The sequence below is a fragment of the Anser cygnoides genome, chromosome 15 (assembly GCF_040182565.1).
Source record: "Anser cygnoides isolate HZ-2024a breed goose chromosome 15, Taihu_goose_T2T_genome, whole genome shotgun sequence".
Classification (NCBI taxonomy): Eukaryota; Metazoa; Chordata; class Aves; order Anseriformes; family Anatidae; genus Anser; species Anser cygnoides.
Window position 1 is genome coordinate 12,840,016 of NC_089887.1, and position 12,865 is coordinate 12,852,880.

Here is a 12,865-nt window from a genome sequence, read left to right on the forward strand (position 1 = left end):
GGAACCTCACCTGCGAGGGGTGCTGGCCCCGGTCCTTGTTTGCTGCCTCTCCTCTGGAAGCGCTTGTGGCAGCTGCAAGGCATGTCCAGCCGCCTTCCATGCTCTTCTCCACGTGCTTGTCTCTTGGAGGAGGCTGCAGGACAGGAGCAGTGTGTGTAACTGCACATCTGCGGGTGCTCGGGCCCTGCAGCCGTCAGGTTTCCAACACCTGAAGGTGACAGATCACTGCCTTTAACTTGCCTGTTCCTCCTGCACACATGTGCGTGTGCCAACACAAACCTCTGCTGGGTCGAGAGCATCCCATTAACCGCTCCTGGGAAAGGCAGGCCCAGCCACTGAAGCTAGGGATAATTTGGGGGACGTGGGTTAAGGAGAGAGGCCCTGCTCATCAGGCCGCGAGAAGGAAGAGAGCAATACACAGTCAGCAGCAGTCATCTTTACTATGGACCACAGGAGATCAGAAAAATAACCTTGTGAACAAGAGACCTAGTTGCTAACAAAGTGTCATGCTGTAGGACATACAAGAGAGGCCACTCACAATCACCAGAACAAAACAGCAACCGAGGAGGAAAGGGAATCCCAAGGTGGTGCTGGGTGTGCTGCAGCAGATGCCCTATAGCAAACCTCTAGTGGTGGTGTCAGCACAGCTGCGTACACGTGCATGTGAGTGGGGGGCTGGTGGCGTTGCTTCCTTTTGCCTCTAAAACAAATAAAAGGGTCTTCACCTCCTATACAACTCCAGTGTCTCTAGCACATTTTTTTTTTTCAGAAAACAAAACAAAACAAAAACAAAACACGTTCTGTTCTGAGAACTATGTGCAAGAACTGTTTCTCCAGGTACAGTGAAACGAGGATGGATAGGGAACACCCTACTCAGTGCTGTCCTTGTGCATCATGCCCTCTCCTCATTCACACCGCGACTCTAGCCAGCAATCCTCTGTGGCTCTTCCTTCACTAAATCCCAGACAAGGATTTTCAGAAAAAGAAAGAAAAAAAAAAAGAGTATTGCTGCTCCTTCGTGTAATATTTTTCCTCTCTCTCCCCCCCCCCTTTCCCCTTAAAAATGTTTGCTTTCAAAAATTCCATTCCTGCAAGGATTCCTCCCAAGCTCTGAGGTCTCCGCGCTCCACCCTCATCTTCTACAGTCAGAAAAACCGAGTCTCGACGTCTCTTTGGTTAAAAAAAAAAAAAAACAACAAAAAAACAAAAATCCCCAACACAAACAAGTAACACACAGCCCGGTATGATCCCATTCCACCCCGCGGACGCCTGATGAGAGGGTGTCTGTGGAAGAAGGAAGCATCAGAGACGCGCTGTCTGCTGCAGGGCCGAGGCCCCGCGCCGCCGCCGCTCCTCTCATACGGTGGTGGCGGGCCCGAACTGCAGCACCAGGGGGGACGTCTCCTTGATGCGGACGTAGAAGCGCCCCTCGGGCCGGGCGGCGTGCAGGGACAGGGGCAGGAAGTCATCGGGCAGCCACCGCTCGCTCTCCTCGGAGGCGAACACCAGTCCGAAGTGCTCCAGCTGCTCCTCGCCGTAGCAGAAGGCGGCCGAGCCGCCCAGCACGCCGCGGGAGACGTCGTTCATCTCCAGCACCACCAGCTTCACCACCTCCCCGGCCGACGTCTGGCTGGTGATGTGCAGCTGCGGAGAGACAAAGGTGGGAGAGACGGACGGTGAGGGGGGGACGAGGAGGACGGGGCGGCACGAGGTGGCGGCAGCGGCCGCCCTCCGCAAGCTGTTCGGGGGCAGGAACGGCCCCGCCGAGGTGCCTGGGGACACGCGGCACGGCGGGGCCCTGCTCCCGCACCTCTCTCCCCCCGGCTGCACCCTCCGTCCTCGTCCTCACAGCTGAGCGTGGCTGTCCTGCCTGCCACCTACAGCTCACCCACACTGCACCGTGCTTGCAGCTTGCGAGGGCTGCACGGTCTCGGCCCTGCTCCTGCCAGCACAGAGGCGTCAAAGCCCCTCTTGCAAGAAGCACCCAGACCCCCAGCACCACAGCCGCCCTGGTGCTGAGCTCCTTGGGAAGCGGCGCTCAAGTTAATCCCCTCTGAGAGCACCTGGGGGTCTCTGCCCACCAGCTCTCCTTGTTCTCCCTCACCGCTTCGCTGGGGACTGCCCTCTGAATCCCGAGCCAGGACGAGAGCACGAGCACCGCCGGGCTCTGGCTGCTAGCGGCCGTCAGGAGCCCGATCCTTCACTTCAAAGGCCCTCGGCCGGGCCATCCGTCCTCGGCCGGGCAAGGCGACGGTTTCCTTTGGCACATCCGTGAGGGCCTGCGGAGCGCCGCGGGCAGTGCCCCGGCAGGGTGGTCCAAGCCCTCGGCCCACGTGAATCCTGCCAGCTCCGAACAATCATCATGGGGCTCAGCTGATTTACGCCAGCCGAGGAGCCTTTCCTTTGAACTTGGTTCTTCGAGGAGAACATCGTAAAACGCTTTCAAGCAGGCATGTCCCGAGCTTTGCAACTTCAAAAGCCACGTGGGCAGCCCGCCAGGAACCCAGGGCTGCACTTCAGTTGCATAGAAATCTATGGTAATTTCTCAAATGGAAAATAAATACTGCGAGTCAGATTTCCCTCTGCTTCTAACATCCCTGCTGGGTGAAGAGAAACTGGCTATCAAAACTGCCTGGCAATAAACCTCCAGCCCTACAGCCGGCTTCTTCCTGCACCCTTTTGCAGACCAGTCGCACCCAGGCTGCTCTGCGAGCCGCACTCGGCATGGTGGCACTGGGAATTTCACCAGGGAAGCTTCAAGAGGGGAAGGACTTTGTGGCTGGAAGTAAGGGAGGTGGCACAGCACAGAGGGGACCTGCCTGGGCTGCGTGCCCGTGGGCTCCAATGAGTGGAGGCAGCCCGGCGCTTCAGGAGCCAGCTCAGCTGCAAAGCCCTGCCACAGCCAGGGAGGAAACAGAGAGGACCCACAGGGCGACGCCGGGCTCTTCCTACCCCTTCCAAGGGCTGAGGCAAGCTGCCCTCTGCTCCCTTTCCCATGTGCATGTGGCTGGAGGGAGCGGCGCAGAGACCACGGAGCCGAGGCTGCTTGCCCTGGGTGGCACTAACACGCTGCCAGTAGGGCCGAGTGCCGAACCCCGGCTGCCCTGCCTTCTTTCCTCAAAATACCCTGCTGGCTAAGCCGGTGGCCCTGGCCCGGCCCCCTCAGCAGCAGAGGCGGGCATGTGGGCTGAGCTGCAGGGGACATGGGGTCCCCCGCAGTGTGGTGAGGGCAGAGGAACCCGGGGCAGCAGCGCCGGGGGTCTTCTGGGGACCTCACCCTCAGCATGGCAGAGGATGGAGACGGCAGAGCCAGGAGAGGGCCACGCAAGCCTGCAGTGCCTGCCTCCCCCATCCTGCTGGCCCGGGCACGGCAGAGCCGCACCGCTGCCTTTAGTAGGCTCCGGTACCTTGACACTGGTCTCTTTGGAGAGTCCGGTTTCGTACTGAGGGCAGACCCGCAAGGTGACAGAGCCCGGCTTCTTCCCACGGTCGGCCAAGCACCCGGGCTGCTCCAGTGGCTCCTGGAAGCTCGGAGTCCACTCGGCCGAGCGCGTCCGGCCGCGCTCGGGGCTGGGTGCAGAGCCAGTCCCCAGCCTGAGCTGGCTGCCGTGGCCCCCGGGGGTCCTGCTCTCCGTCGGGGAGCTGTCGACGGAGCCGGGGCAGGACTTCCTGGCCACCGGGCAGAGCGGCTTGGGGAAGTCCAGGCTGCTGGTTCGGACGCAGTACGCCTGCCTCTTCTCCGTGATGCGCAGCAGCTCGATCTGCCGGCTGGGCAGGACAAAGTCGCTGTCGTAGAGCTCGGGGGGCGGCCGGGGCTCCGGCGGGGGCAGCGGCACCGGCTGGAGCTCGTGGCTCTGCAGGACGTCCGGGGCGCTGTCCCGCAGGCTGCGGGTCGCCCTCCTGCCGCAGCACTCGGGCCCCGAGGAGGAGGACACCAGGTCGAGCTCCTTTGGGCTCTGCGCCCTGCTGGAGTCGTAGTCACTGTCGGTGGCCAGGAACACCTCAGAGGAGCCCTCCTCGTCCGACAGCCCGTGCAGGTCTGGAAGGGAAGCAAAGAGGGGATGTTCGTCGGCTTTGCATGAGCGGGAGCAGGACCTGTGCAAAGCCGGGCCCTTACCGGAGTTGAGCTTACGGCTGGTCTCTGGTGAGGGTGCTGGGGAGGGAAGGAAGTCGAGGTGGGACGAGGAGGATTGGGTCTTCTCCTTCATGGCACTACTTGAGGTGCTGAGGAACCCGCTGAGGGACACCCCACAGGAAGGCTGCTTGTACCGGGCGTGCTGCAGGGCATCCATAATCCAGCGCATCTCACGCCATATCTCCTCCATTTGCTGCCAAAAGAGGAAATAGAGGATCCCTTTCAGAAAGTAAACAACCACCACAAAAATATCCCACAGTGAAACCCGGCCTCTCCCCACACACCTTTCCCAAGAGGCAAAAGGACCCCCCCCCGCAGTGCTTTACAAACTTTTAACAGTGATTGCAGCGAGATGTTGCCAGACAAAGCCCTGACACTGCGGGGTCACAGTGGGGAGGCCCAGAGGACAGCCCCGCTGGGGACGCTCGCACAGCCCTGCCGGGGCGTTTCGGTCCCAGCCGCGTCCCGTGGGCACACCGCAGCCAGCGCCTGCGCTGCGCACCTGGATGTAGTCCTGCACCTGCTGGTGCCTCTGCTTCGCCGTGGAGAGCTCGGCGTCAGAGAAGGCCTCCCTGAGGCTCTGCTGCGAGAGGAGCGACTCCAGCTCCAGGAGGGCAGACACCTGGCAGTACTGCATGATGAACTCCCGGTCGTATGTGAAGAAGTGCACTGAGGGACGAAAGGGAGGCGGAGAATGAAAAATATCAGGTCCCTAGGGGTTCCTCCGTGCCCACCCAACCCGGGGTGGAGGCGATGCTCTCCTCTAGCCCACCTGGAGCACTAGGGAGCCCTTAGCACTCCCTCTCCCCCCTCTCCTAGAGGAGGCGACAGCACAGCCACCCCCGCAGCTCCCTCCAGCCCTTCTCAGGCGCAAGGAGACCAGCACGAGGAGGCTCTGGCAGGGCAGGTCACCCCTTTTCTCACCCAGCTCGAAGATCTGCAGCGGCAGCGTGAGGAAGCCAGACTGAGGGGTGTAGGGGTTGTTCTGGCCTGGTGCCGTGCAGACATCATCTGAGGGAGGCAGCAGCAGCAGGAAGGAGACCTGGCCCCCAAAGTCCAGCACCTCTTGGCTGTATAGACGGAAATCTTTGGCCTGCAAGAGTCCGTCCAAAAGACATGACAGGTAACAGCTGCAAATGTCATCTCCCTCGTCCCTGGACCTTGGCTCCCACCCACACCTCTTGCAATGGGATGTTGACCAGGGTCATCAGCTCCTTGATGGCCGCCTGGAGCTCCTGGAACAAGTGGTTTTGGGATGTCTCAGCCTGTGGCTCCGCAGAAACGGGCTCCTCCATGCTGGCCATCTTCTGCAGCCATTCCCACTCCTCCCTGGAGAACAGCAGACAGACACGTGCTGGGGGGAGCAGCTCGGGGCTGACCTAAACACGCAGTCCCGACGAGAGCTGTGTTTGCTTAGCTGTTCCACCCCATGTGGTGCAGCCACCACAGCGGATGTGGGAGCTGTGGTGGCAGCAGGGGGACCTCGGCTTTCTCCAGCCCTAGGCAGGGCTTGGCAGGGACAGGGCTGAGTGGCGGTGCTGCACCACTTCCTCGAGTCCACACGCAGGAGGCAGTGGCCACGAGTGCTCTTGGGCTGGACGAGGCAGAGAAAAAGACCAGATGTCCCCCGAGCCCCACCTGGAGATGTTGGGGTTGGAGCGGATCTTCACGTGGCACAAGATGTTGGGGAGCTGCTCCGGCACCAGCACCCGGATCTGGTCCACGGCGCTGCAGAGCTTCAGGTAGCCCAGGTAGAGGCCCGGGGAAAGGGCATGGCTGCTCCGCTGGTGGTAAGCCAGCTTGTCCTGAGGAGATACGCACCGCTGGAGTGAGCCAGCCCTCGCAGCGGGGTGCTCTGCGGCCCTTGTGCCGGGTGCTGGAGGCAGCAGCGTTCCTGCAGGCTGGGCTCTGCTGCTCCTGCCAGCTGCTGCCCGCAGCCAGGACCAGACCTTTGGCCGCTGCAGCTCTGCCTTGGCCCTCCCAGCCCGACGGGAGTGCTGGCAGTGCCGCCGAGCACCCGCTGCCAGGCGTCCAGCCCCGTGTGGCACCCCCCGCCACTGCACAGCCCCGGGCAGAGACGGACAGAGAGAGGAAAAACAGCAGTGGAAGAGCCGGACGGGCATGAGGGACAGCCCCAGTGTGCCGGCTGGAACCAGCCCCCGTGTCCCCAGCCCTCTCGCTCAGCACCTGCACGGAGATGAGCAGCGTGTCCAGGGCAGTGGGCTCCTCCGGGGAAGACACGGACTTGCGGCTTGTCTGCAGCTTGCAGATGGGAACCCAGCGGACACTCTCGAAGGTCTGGTTGGTCTTCACCTCCTTCAGGGTGACGATGAGGATGTTGCCCTGCTTGTCTTTGATGGGCTCAAAGAAGACCTGCCCCAGGTCCTGGATGCCCAGCAGCCCCTGCACACCGGGATGGGGGACAGGAGAAAGGTCAGGGGACACCACGCTGCCTGCTGGAAACTGGCCCTCCCGGCAGAGCACCCACTGACAGTCCCCAGACGCTCCCCGTGCTGCAGAACCTGGCAGCTGGGGACCCACCGGTGATGGCAAGGCGGGGGCTGCGGCTGGCCCAGCTGCAGCCTGGTGGCACAGAGCGGGCAGAGCTGGGGGTTTTCCCAGCTCCAGCGCATCTGTGTGCTGCCCCCAGAGGAGCACCCCCAAAAGTCACTCTGCGAGGCAGCGGGGGGACAGGGACCCCCCCCCCCTCACCTGCATTTGCGAGATGGCCAGCAGCATCTTGAAGCGCGTCTGCAGGATGCAGGAGCAGGACGACTGGGAGACGGTGACACACTGCCGCAGCCACAGGATCTCGTCCCACATGCACGACACCTGCAGCACAGCCAGGGGCTGTCACCGCCGGCCGAGCTCCCCCAGCTGCCTGCTCACACAGGGGGGCTCTGGGGACAGCCGGTCCCTTTCTGTCCGAGCTGGGTGAGGAAGGTGCACGTGCACACATCGCTTCCAGCAGCAGGGGGGCCGTTTCGTACATGCTCCCCTGCCCGAGATGTCTTCCTTTCTACTGAGAGGGACACTTTCCTGAGTTGGAGCAGAGAAGGTTTCAGCCAAGAGATGGCTTCTCCCTTAGTAAACCAGGACCATCCAGCAAGAGGGCTGGGGCCTGAGCTGCCTGCCTGCCCTTCCAGCAAGTCAGCTGAGACCCAGGCGGCAGTGCCCTGCATGTCCTGCTCCGCGGGCAGAGGCAGCACCCCCCACACGTAAGGGTTGCAGTGGAGGTACCCCACACACCGTGACACCCCTGGAGGACACAGCACTCACGGCGGTGGCTGCACCCCTCTAAGCAGTGTCAGGACACAGGCTGCGAGCATGGCTGCAGCGCTCAGCACAGGGCCCGGGGGGTGCCTACCTTGGTGAACCAAAGGAAATCCTGCATGAGCAGGCACGAGTAGGTGTCATCGATCTCCACCACTGGGATCTGGTCTTCGTGGGTCACCAGGATGTTGTCGTCCTTGTAGAAGATGGCTGTCAGGTAGAGGCCCCTGCGTGGAAGGGAAGACAGGCCGTGGGGTCACCCCTGGCCACCAGCTTCATTTCCCAAAGGGTCTGTCTCCGGAAGGCAGAGGAGATGCCCCATAGGGGTACGGGTACACAGCTTGGCCGGTCCAAACGGAAATGTTTGCTTTCTGAGCGATGGGACTGATCCCCACTGACAGCATGGGCTCATCCCAAGGAGGGACCCACCCTCAGCACCTGCAGCCCTGGCGGGGCAGCCCTACATCCCTGTGGGGCGGAAGGCTCTGCAACACCACCCCCCCACGAGGCTCTCACCGCTTCAGTGTCTTGAGGAACTTGCTGCCAGCGTGGAAGAGGTGCTTGAGGCTCTTGGAGACCGAGTGCTTCCTGCTCTGGGGCTGGTTCTTGCAGGGCTCTGGGAAGTGGAGAGCACAGGGTGCTGTGGCGTGACCCCAAGAGCAGAGCCAGCAGCCTGGGGGGAGGCGCTGTGGGCTCCTCTGGGGTCTCTGCATGAGCTGCCGCCCTGCTCATCCCATTCCTCCGTGCCACCCCAGCTCCTTGTGCCTCAGCAGGTGACCCCCCGAGCCCTGGGGACCAGCAGAGCCCCCGGGACCACAACGTGCTGCAGACTCACCGTGGCACACGCAGTGCTGGTGGACGGTCTTCACCTGGCCCAGCAGGTGGTCCAGAGCTTCAGCCTGGCCCCTGCGCCGCGGGGCCCGGCCGTCGTACTCCCTCCAGTCTGCAGGGACAGAGCCGGTGTCACCCCCCGACACCCCTCTCCGTGGGGCTGGCTGCTCCCCACCCCGCGGCACGGCACCTCCCGGCACCCACGGCGGAAGGTCCCAGGGCCTTTGGCACCTATGGGCCTTTGGAAGATGCTCTGTTTTGTGCCCTTCTTCCCAGCCCGCGGAGGATCCCTACAAGCCCCTGACACAGCAGCTCCCTGTCCCCACCACCATCGCCACGTGCTGGGACCAGCTCCAGAGCCACCAAGTTATTCCAGTCCTAGAAAGTGCAGCAGATCGGGGAAGCTACAACACGGCCCCGCCACCCTCCGGTAACCAGCAGGGCCGGGGTGCGTGGGGCACTTTTGGGGCCGCGTCCAGGAGCTGCCCCGGGAGCAGCGGTGCCCCAGCATGGGGCAGGGAGAACGGGGCCAGGAGCTCCCCGCGGCCACCGGCCACCCTGCAGTGGGGGTACGACGGAGGTCACGAACAAGGTCCCGCCTGCTGCTGCCGCTCTTCACCGGGCTGAAAAAATAAAATTCTTTCCAGCGTCTTCCCTGGAGCTGCAGCCTTGTCCAGGTGAATGCAAGAGCGGAGCTTACCCAGGCAAACATGCAGCCAGTTTCTCCTGCCAGCCTCACCCCCTACACGGCGGCGGCAGGAGCGGCACGGGGCCGCCAGTGCTTTTACATTAGCTTTACGTTAATTGCTTTGAACACCCCCTGTCCCGCCTGCTGCTCTTTTCCATGGAAAGTTCAGCTCTGTTAACTTTGGCTGGGGCTTGCCACTATTTTTAGGAGCTTTAAAAACACCCAGGGAGGTGCCTGGCTGTTCTGCTGGGCCAGGAAGGGATCTCTACCGAAGGGAGAAATATTAACGGAGACAGAAATAAGAAAAATTGGTCCTGTCTGATCCCCGTGAGCTGCACTTGGTATCCGCGCTGCACGGATCTCGTGCACACAGAACGGGACCTGTGTGGGACAGCAGAGGGGCTTTAAGGGTGCAAACGTGAACAAACACCCGCTGCCAGGGCAGAGCAAAGCCAGCCTTACGCAATGCACGGGTGGGCTCACTTGTGCACCAACATGCGTGCAAATGTGATTCGGTGTCTTTCCGTGCAGGTGCTATGGTGCCCGAGTACCGGCACCTAGAGCTGCACCCAGTGTGTATGCACCCGGCCCTGGTCGCGTCTCTTTTCTCCTGCTTTCAGCCACACAGCACCTCGGTGGGCTCAGCACCCCTGGGTGCACGCAGGGCCGCTCACGAGGTGCAGGATGGTGCCCGCCCCGCAGGACCCCTGCCCCAGCCACCGCCACTGCTCTGCCCTGCAGCCCCGACCTGGTTCGGGTCGGGTTTGAGCCCTGAGGGGTCAAGCTAGGGCATTCCCCCACACTGCTCCTCAGCACATGCAAACACAGATTTTGCATGAACTCCGTTGTTCTGGGGCAGGTTTCATTACCTGGTAAGGACAGGCCCCTCCAAAAAGCTGCCCCACGCTAAATTACAAACCTCTGCTAAAAAACACAGGGATGGTTTTCCTTCCTACAGATGGCTTCTTAGCTCAGAAAGCAAAACATCCTCTGTCCGAGCTACCTTAGGATCAGCTGGTCCAGGTGGCCTAAAACCTCTCCAGCCTTTACCAGGCAGCCAGACTAATCTCAGGCTGAAAGATAAACATCTGGCAGAGCTCCCAGTGGCCAGAGACAGCATCCCCCAAAGGGCAGTGCGGATGGCTCTGTCTACGAGCCCTGCACCTCTGCCACCGGGCACAGCCACCCCGTGGGGCCCGAGACCCATCTGCAAACTCTAAATACCGCATCCAGCTCTGAATCTGCCCCTGCCCCAGGGGCCATAATGCCCCATCCCAAAAGCCCCCAAGCCCACCCCACCCCAATCCCACAGCTGGGTGCCATCTCTCAGCTGTACTTACTGGAAGGGATGGCGAAGGGGGGCACTGAGGCCTGGGGGGGACCCCAGCCTTTCATGTTGTAGGCAGACACCTGGACGTAGTAAGCTGTGCCCTGCGAAGGGGGGAAGGCACACTCAGGATGCAGGTCCCTCTCCCGGCTCAGCGTGCAGGGCAAGGAGGTGGGGAGGAATCCCAGCACGCCACGAGGAGCACAAAATGGGACCCCATGGCCCGGGCTACGGGCTCTGACCCCCCCCTTACACCCCCTCCAGCAGCAGTGCATGGGTGATGGATGGGCTGGGGTGGTCTCCCTGCCCAGGGCTGCGCACTGCCATGCGTCTGGGCAGTGCCTCCTGGGCTGCAGCCCTGCTGCCTTGCCCAATTCCCCCACACCACACAGAAGGGTCCTCCCTGCTCCTCAGGCCTGCAAGTCCCTCCCTCCCTGCCCGAAAGTGGGCGCAGCACCCCCTTGCCTACACCCCCACCCATCCCAGCCCCTCCCGGTCCCCCCACCCAAGCCCCCTTCCTGCCGCTGTCCCCTTGCCCACCGCACTGCCATCCCACCCATCTGCCCCATGTGCAGGCTCTGGAGCGCAGCCTTGCCCTGGGAGCTTTCCCTGCTCCTCTGCCCCCGCAGCCCGGACCCCCAGCTCACCGACGCCAGCCCCCGGATGGTGAAGTGCAGGCTCTTCAGCTTGTCCACCACGGCCTCCCCCAGCAGCGGTGAGAAGGTGGGGGAGCAGCTCCACTCCACTGGAAGGAGAGAGGCCCCAATGTGCCACATCCCCGGGGTCGGACCGAGCCATGAGGCAAGAAGGGACAGGGAGAAGGAGCAGACCAAGCCGGGGGACCCAGCCAGGCTAAGCAAGCAATGGGCCAGGACTTAGTGGTGCCTGATGAGGGAAATTCTCCCAGAAGCATAAATATCTGGTTTAAGTGGGTGAAGGCACCCTCTGGCTGGTGGCCCTGCCATGCTGTAGTGTGACAGCACCGTGCCACAGCTCAACAAGGGCTTGGCACGCTTGCAGCCCCCAGCGTGCTGGCACGGTGTGCACAGGGGAAGCACCCCATTGCATCCTGCTTGCACACCCTGGGTGCTGGCCGTCACTGTGTGCTCAGCGACGGCACAGGGACCCCAGTCCTTACCCTTGTATTTGGTGACAACAGCCGAGTTGACACTCAGGGGCTCCCAGAAGGTCACCTGCACCGAGGAGCTGCTGGCCACGGAGAGGTGCACGTTGCTGGGGGGGTCCGGCACTCCTACGGACAGAGAGCACAGGGCACCGCTACAGCAAGGACGGTCACTACAAACCTTGCAGCATCTCTCCCGTGCCTCCCCTGCACCCAGGAACACGTCCCCAGGGCGCTTGCCCCCTCACCCGCCCATATCGCAGGCTGCAGGGTGCGGGGGCACCGGTGCAGCCCCGCGCTTCCTCCCCGGCCCACGCACAGCCCTGCTCCTGCCCCAGCCCTGCTTCGGGCACTCACGGGCGTGCTCAAAGCCTGCCTTCATGCGCTTGTACAGCCGGTATCGCCACTCCCAGGCCTTGAGCTGCTTCTCCTTCTCGGAGCAGTCGGCGTTGGGTGCCTCGTTCACCACCTGCGCCGTCAGCTCGTTGACGCGCTGCTCCGCTTCCCGCAGCAGCGTGGAGAGGTGCAGCGAGCGGCTCTCCAGGCTGACAACTGCTGGGCAGGCACAGCCAGGGGCAGGGGTGAGCAAGACGGAGGGATGAGAAGGTGATGAGGAGAAGGTGGTTAGAAGAAGGTGGTTAGGGGAACTGTCTTTGGAGCCAGGCTCTGCTGGCACCAAATCCCAGCCCTGAGTCCCCGCCCTTGCCGCAGTGCCTTGCTCGCAGGGACAGCGGAGCTCCCCAGTGTGTGGCCGGGCAAGCAGGGAGCAGGGTCCGAGCACCTCTTCCCACCCCAGCACCATAACTCCCCTAGTTTCCTGCTCTGAAATGTGGAGGCAGCACCATTCCCTGCTGCCCCATGGCACATGCAGTACACAACAGGGTCTGCTGCCCGAGCCGGAGATGTGGGTGCTGCACAGCCTGCTCCAGCCCACCACACATGTGGACTCCCAGGAGGCAGATGAAACCCCCAAGCTGACAAAAGCATCGCCACTGTCCTTGCTGTTTCTGCCTGCCCTCCAGCCAACTCACAGTGTGGGCTCTCCTTTGCTCCTGCCTGCAGCAGGGCCCTGGCGATGGGAGCGTTGTTGGTCATGATGGCGATGTCCAGGGGCAGCAGCCCCTCGCTGTTGGGGGTGTTGAGGTCCAGCTCCTCGGGGCTGTACTGCTTCAGCAGCTCCTGCACCCGGTCCAGGTCCTGCAGCTCCACGGCCTCGAAGAGCGCAGCATTGCTCTGGAACTGGACGGAGGGAGATGCGGCGGTGAGCTGGGCATGGAGTGCTTCTTCACCCCACCCAGCATCCCACCAACCCAAACTGGGCTCGTGGATGTCTCCAGAACCAGGGGCTCAGGAACATCAGCTCTTGCAGACACAGATGGATGACGTTGAGCAAACACCCTGACCCCAGGCGGCTTCACCTAACGCACACCCCTCCCGTCCCCCTCATCCCCGGCCTCGGCGTGGCTGAAGGGACCGGCGGGCACCGAC

The 12,865-nt window shown here is 62.5% G+C and overlaps 1 protein-coding gene across 27 annotated transcripts in view; it reads right to left on the minus strand.

The window, feature by feature from the left end:
• Positions 1-416: 416 nt before the first annotated feature.
• The window catches only part of LOC106033340 (ankyrin repeat and fibronectin type-III domain-containing protein 1-like), a 213,237-nt gene continuing 200,788 nt past the window's right edge, over positions 417-12,865 (minus strand). For all 27 annotated transcript variants that reach the window (XM_048061865.2, XM_048061904.2, XM_066977702.1 and 24 more), the window contains 17 exons: positions 12,409-12,616; positions 11,735-11,929; positions 11,393-11,506; positions 10,902-10,999; positions 10,268-10,358; positions 8,244-8,351; positions 7,925-8,024; positions 7,503-7,635; positions 6,848-6,967; positions 6,323-6,538; positions 5,774-5,940; positions 5,314-5,464; positions 5,060-5,228; positions 4,638-4,804; positions 4,118-4,328; positions 3,408-4,039; positions 417-1,644 (listed from right to left, as the gene is read on the minus strand). In XM_048061865.2, coding sequence (XP_047917822.2) covers positions 1,357-1,644; positions 3,408-4,039; positions 4,118-4,328; positions 4,638-4,804; positions 5,060-5,228; positions 5,314-5,464; positions 5,774-5,940; positions 6,323-6,538; positions 6,848-6,967; positions 7,503-7,635; positions 7,925-8,024; positions 8,244-8,351; positions 10,268-10,358; positions 10,902-10,999; positions 11,393-11,506; positions 11,735-11,929; positions 12,409-12,616 — 3,168 coding nt within the window. In that variant the 3' untranslated portion in view covers positions 417-1,356. The remainder of the gene's footprint in view (positions 1,645-3,407; positions 4,040-4,117; positions 4,329-4,637; positions 4,805-5,059; positions 5,229-5,313; positions 5,465-5,773; positions 5,941-6,322; positions 6,539-6,847; positions 6,968-7,502; positions 7,636-7,924; positions 8,025-8,243; positions 8,352-10,267; positions 10,359-10,901; positions 11,000-11,392; positions 11,507-11,734; positions 11,930-12,408; positions 12,617-12,865) is intronic.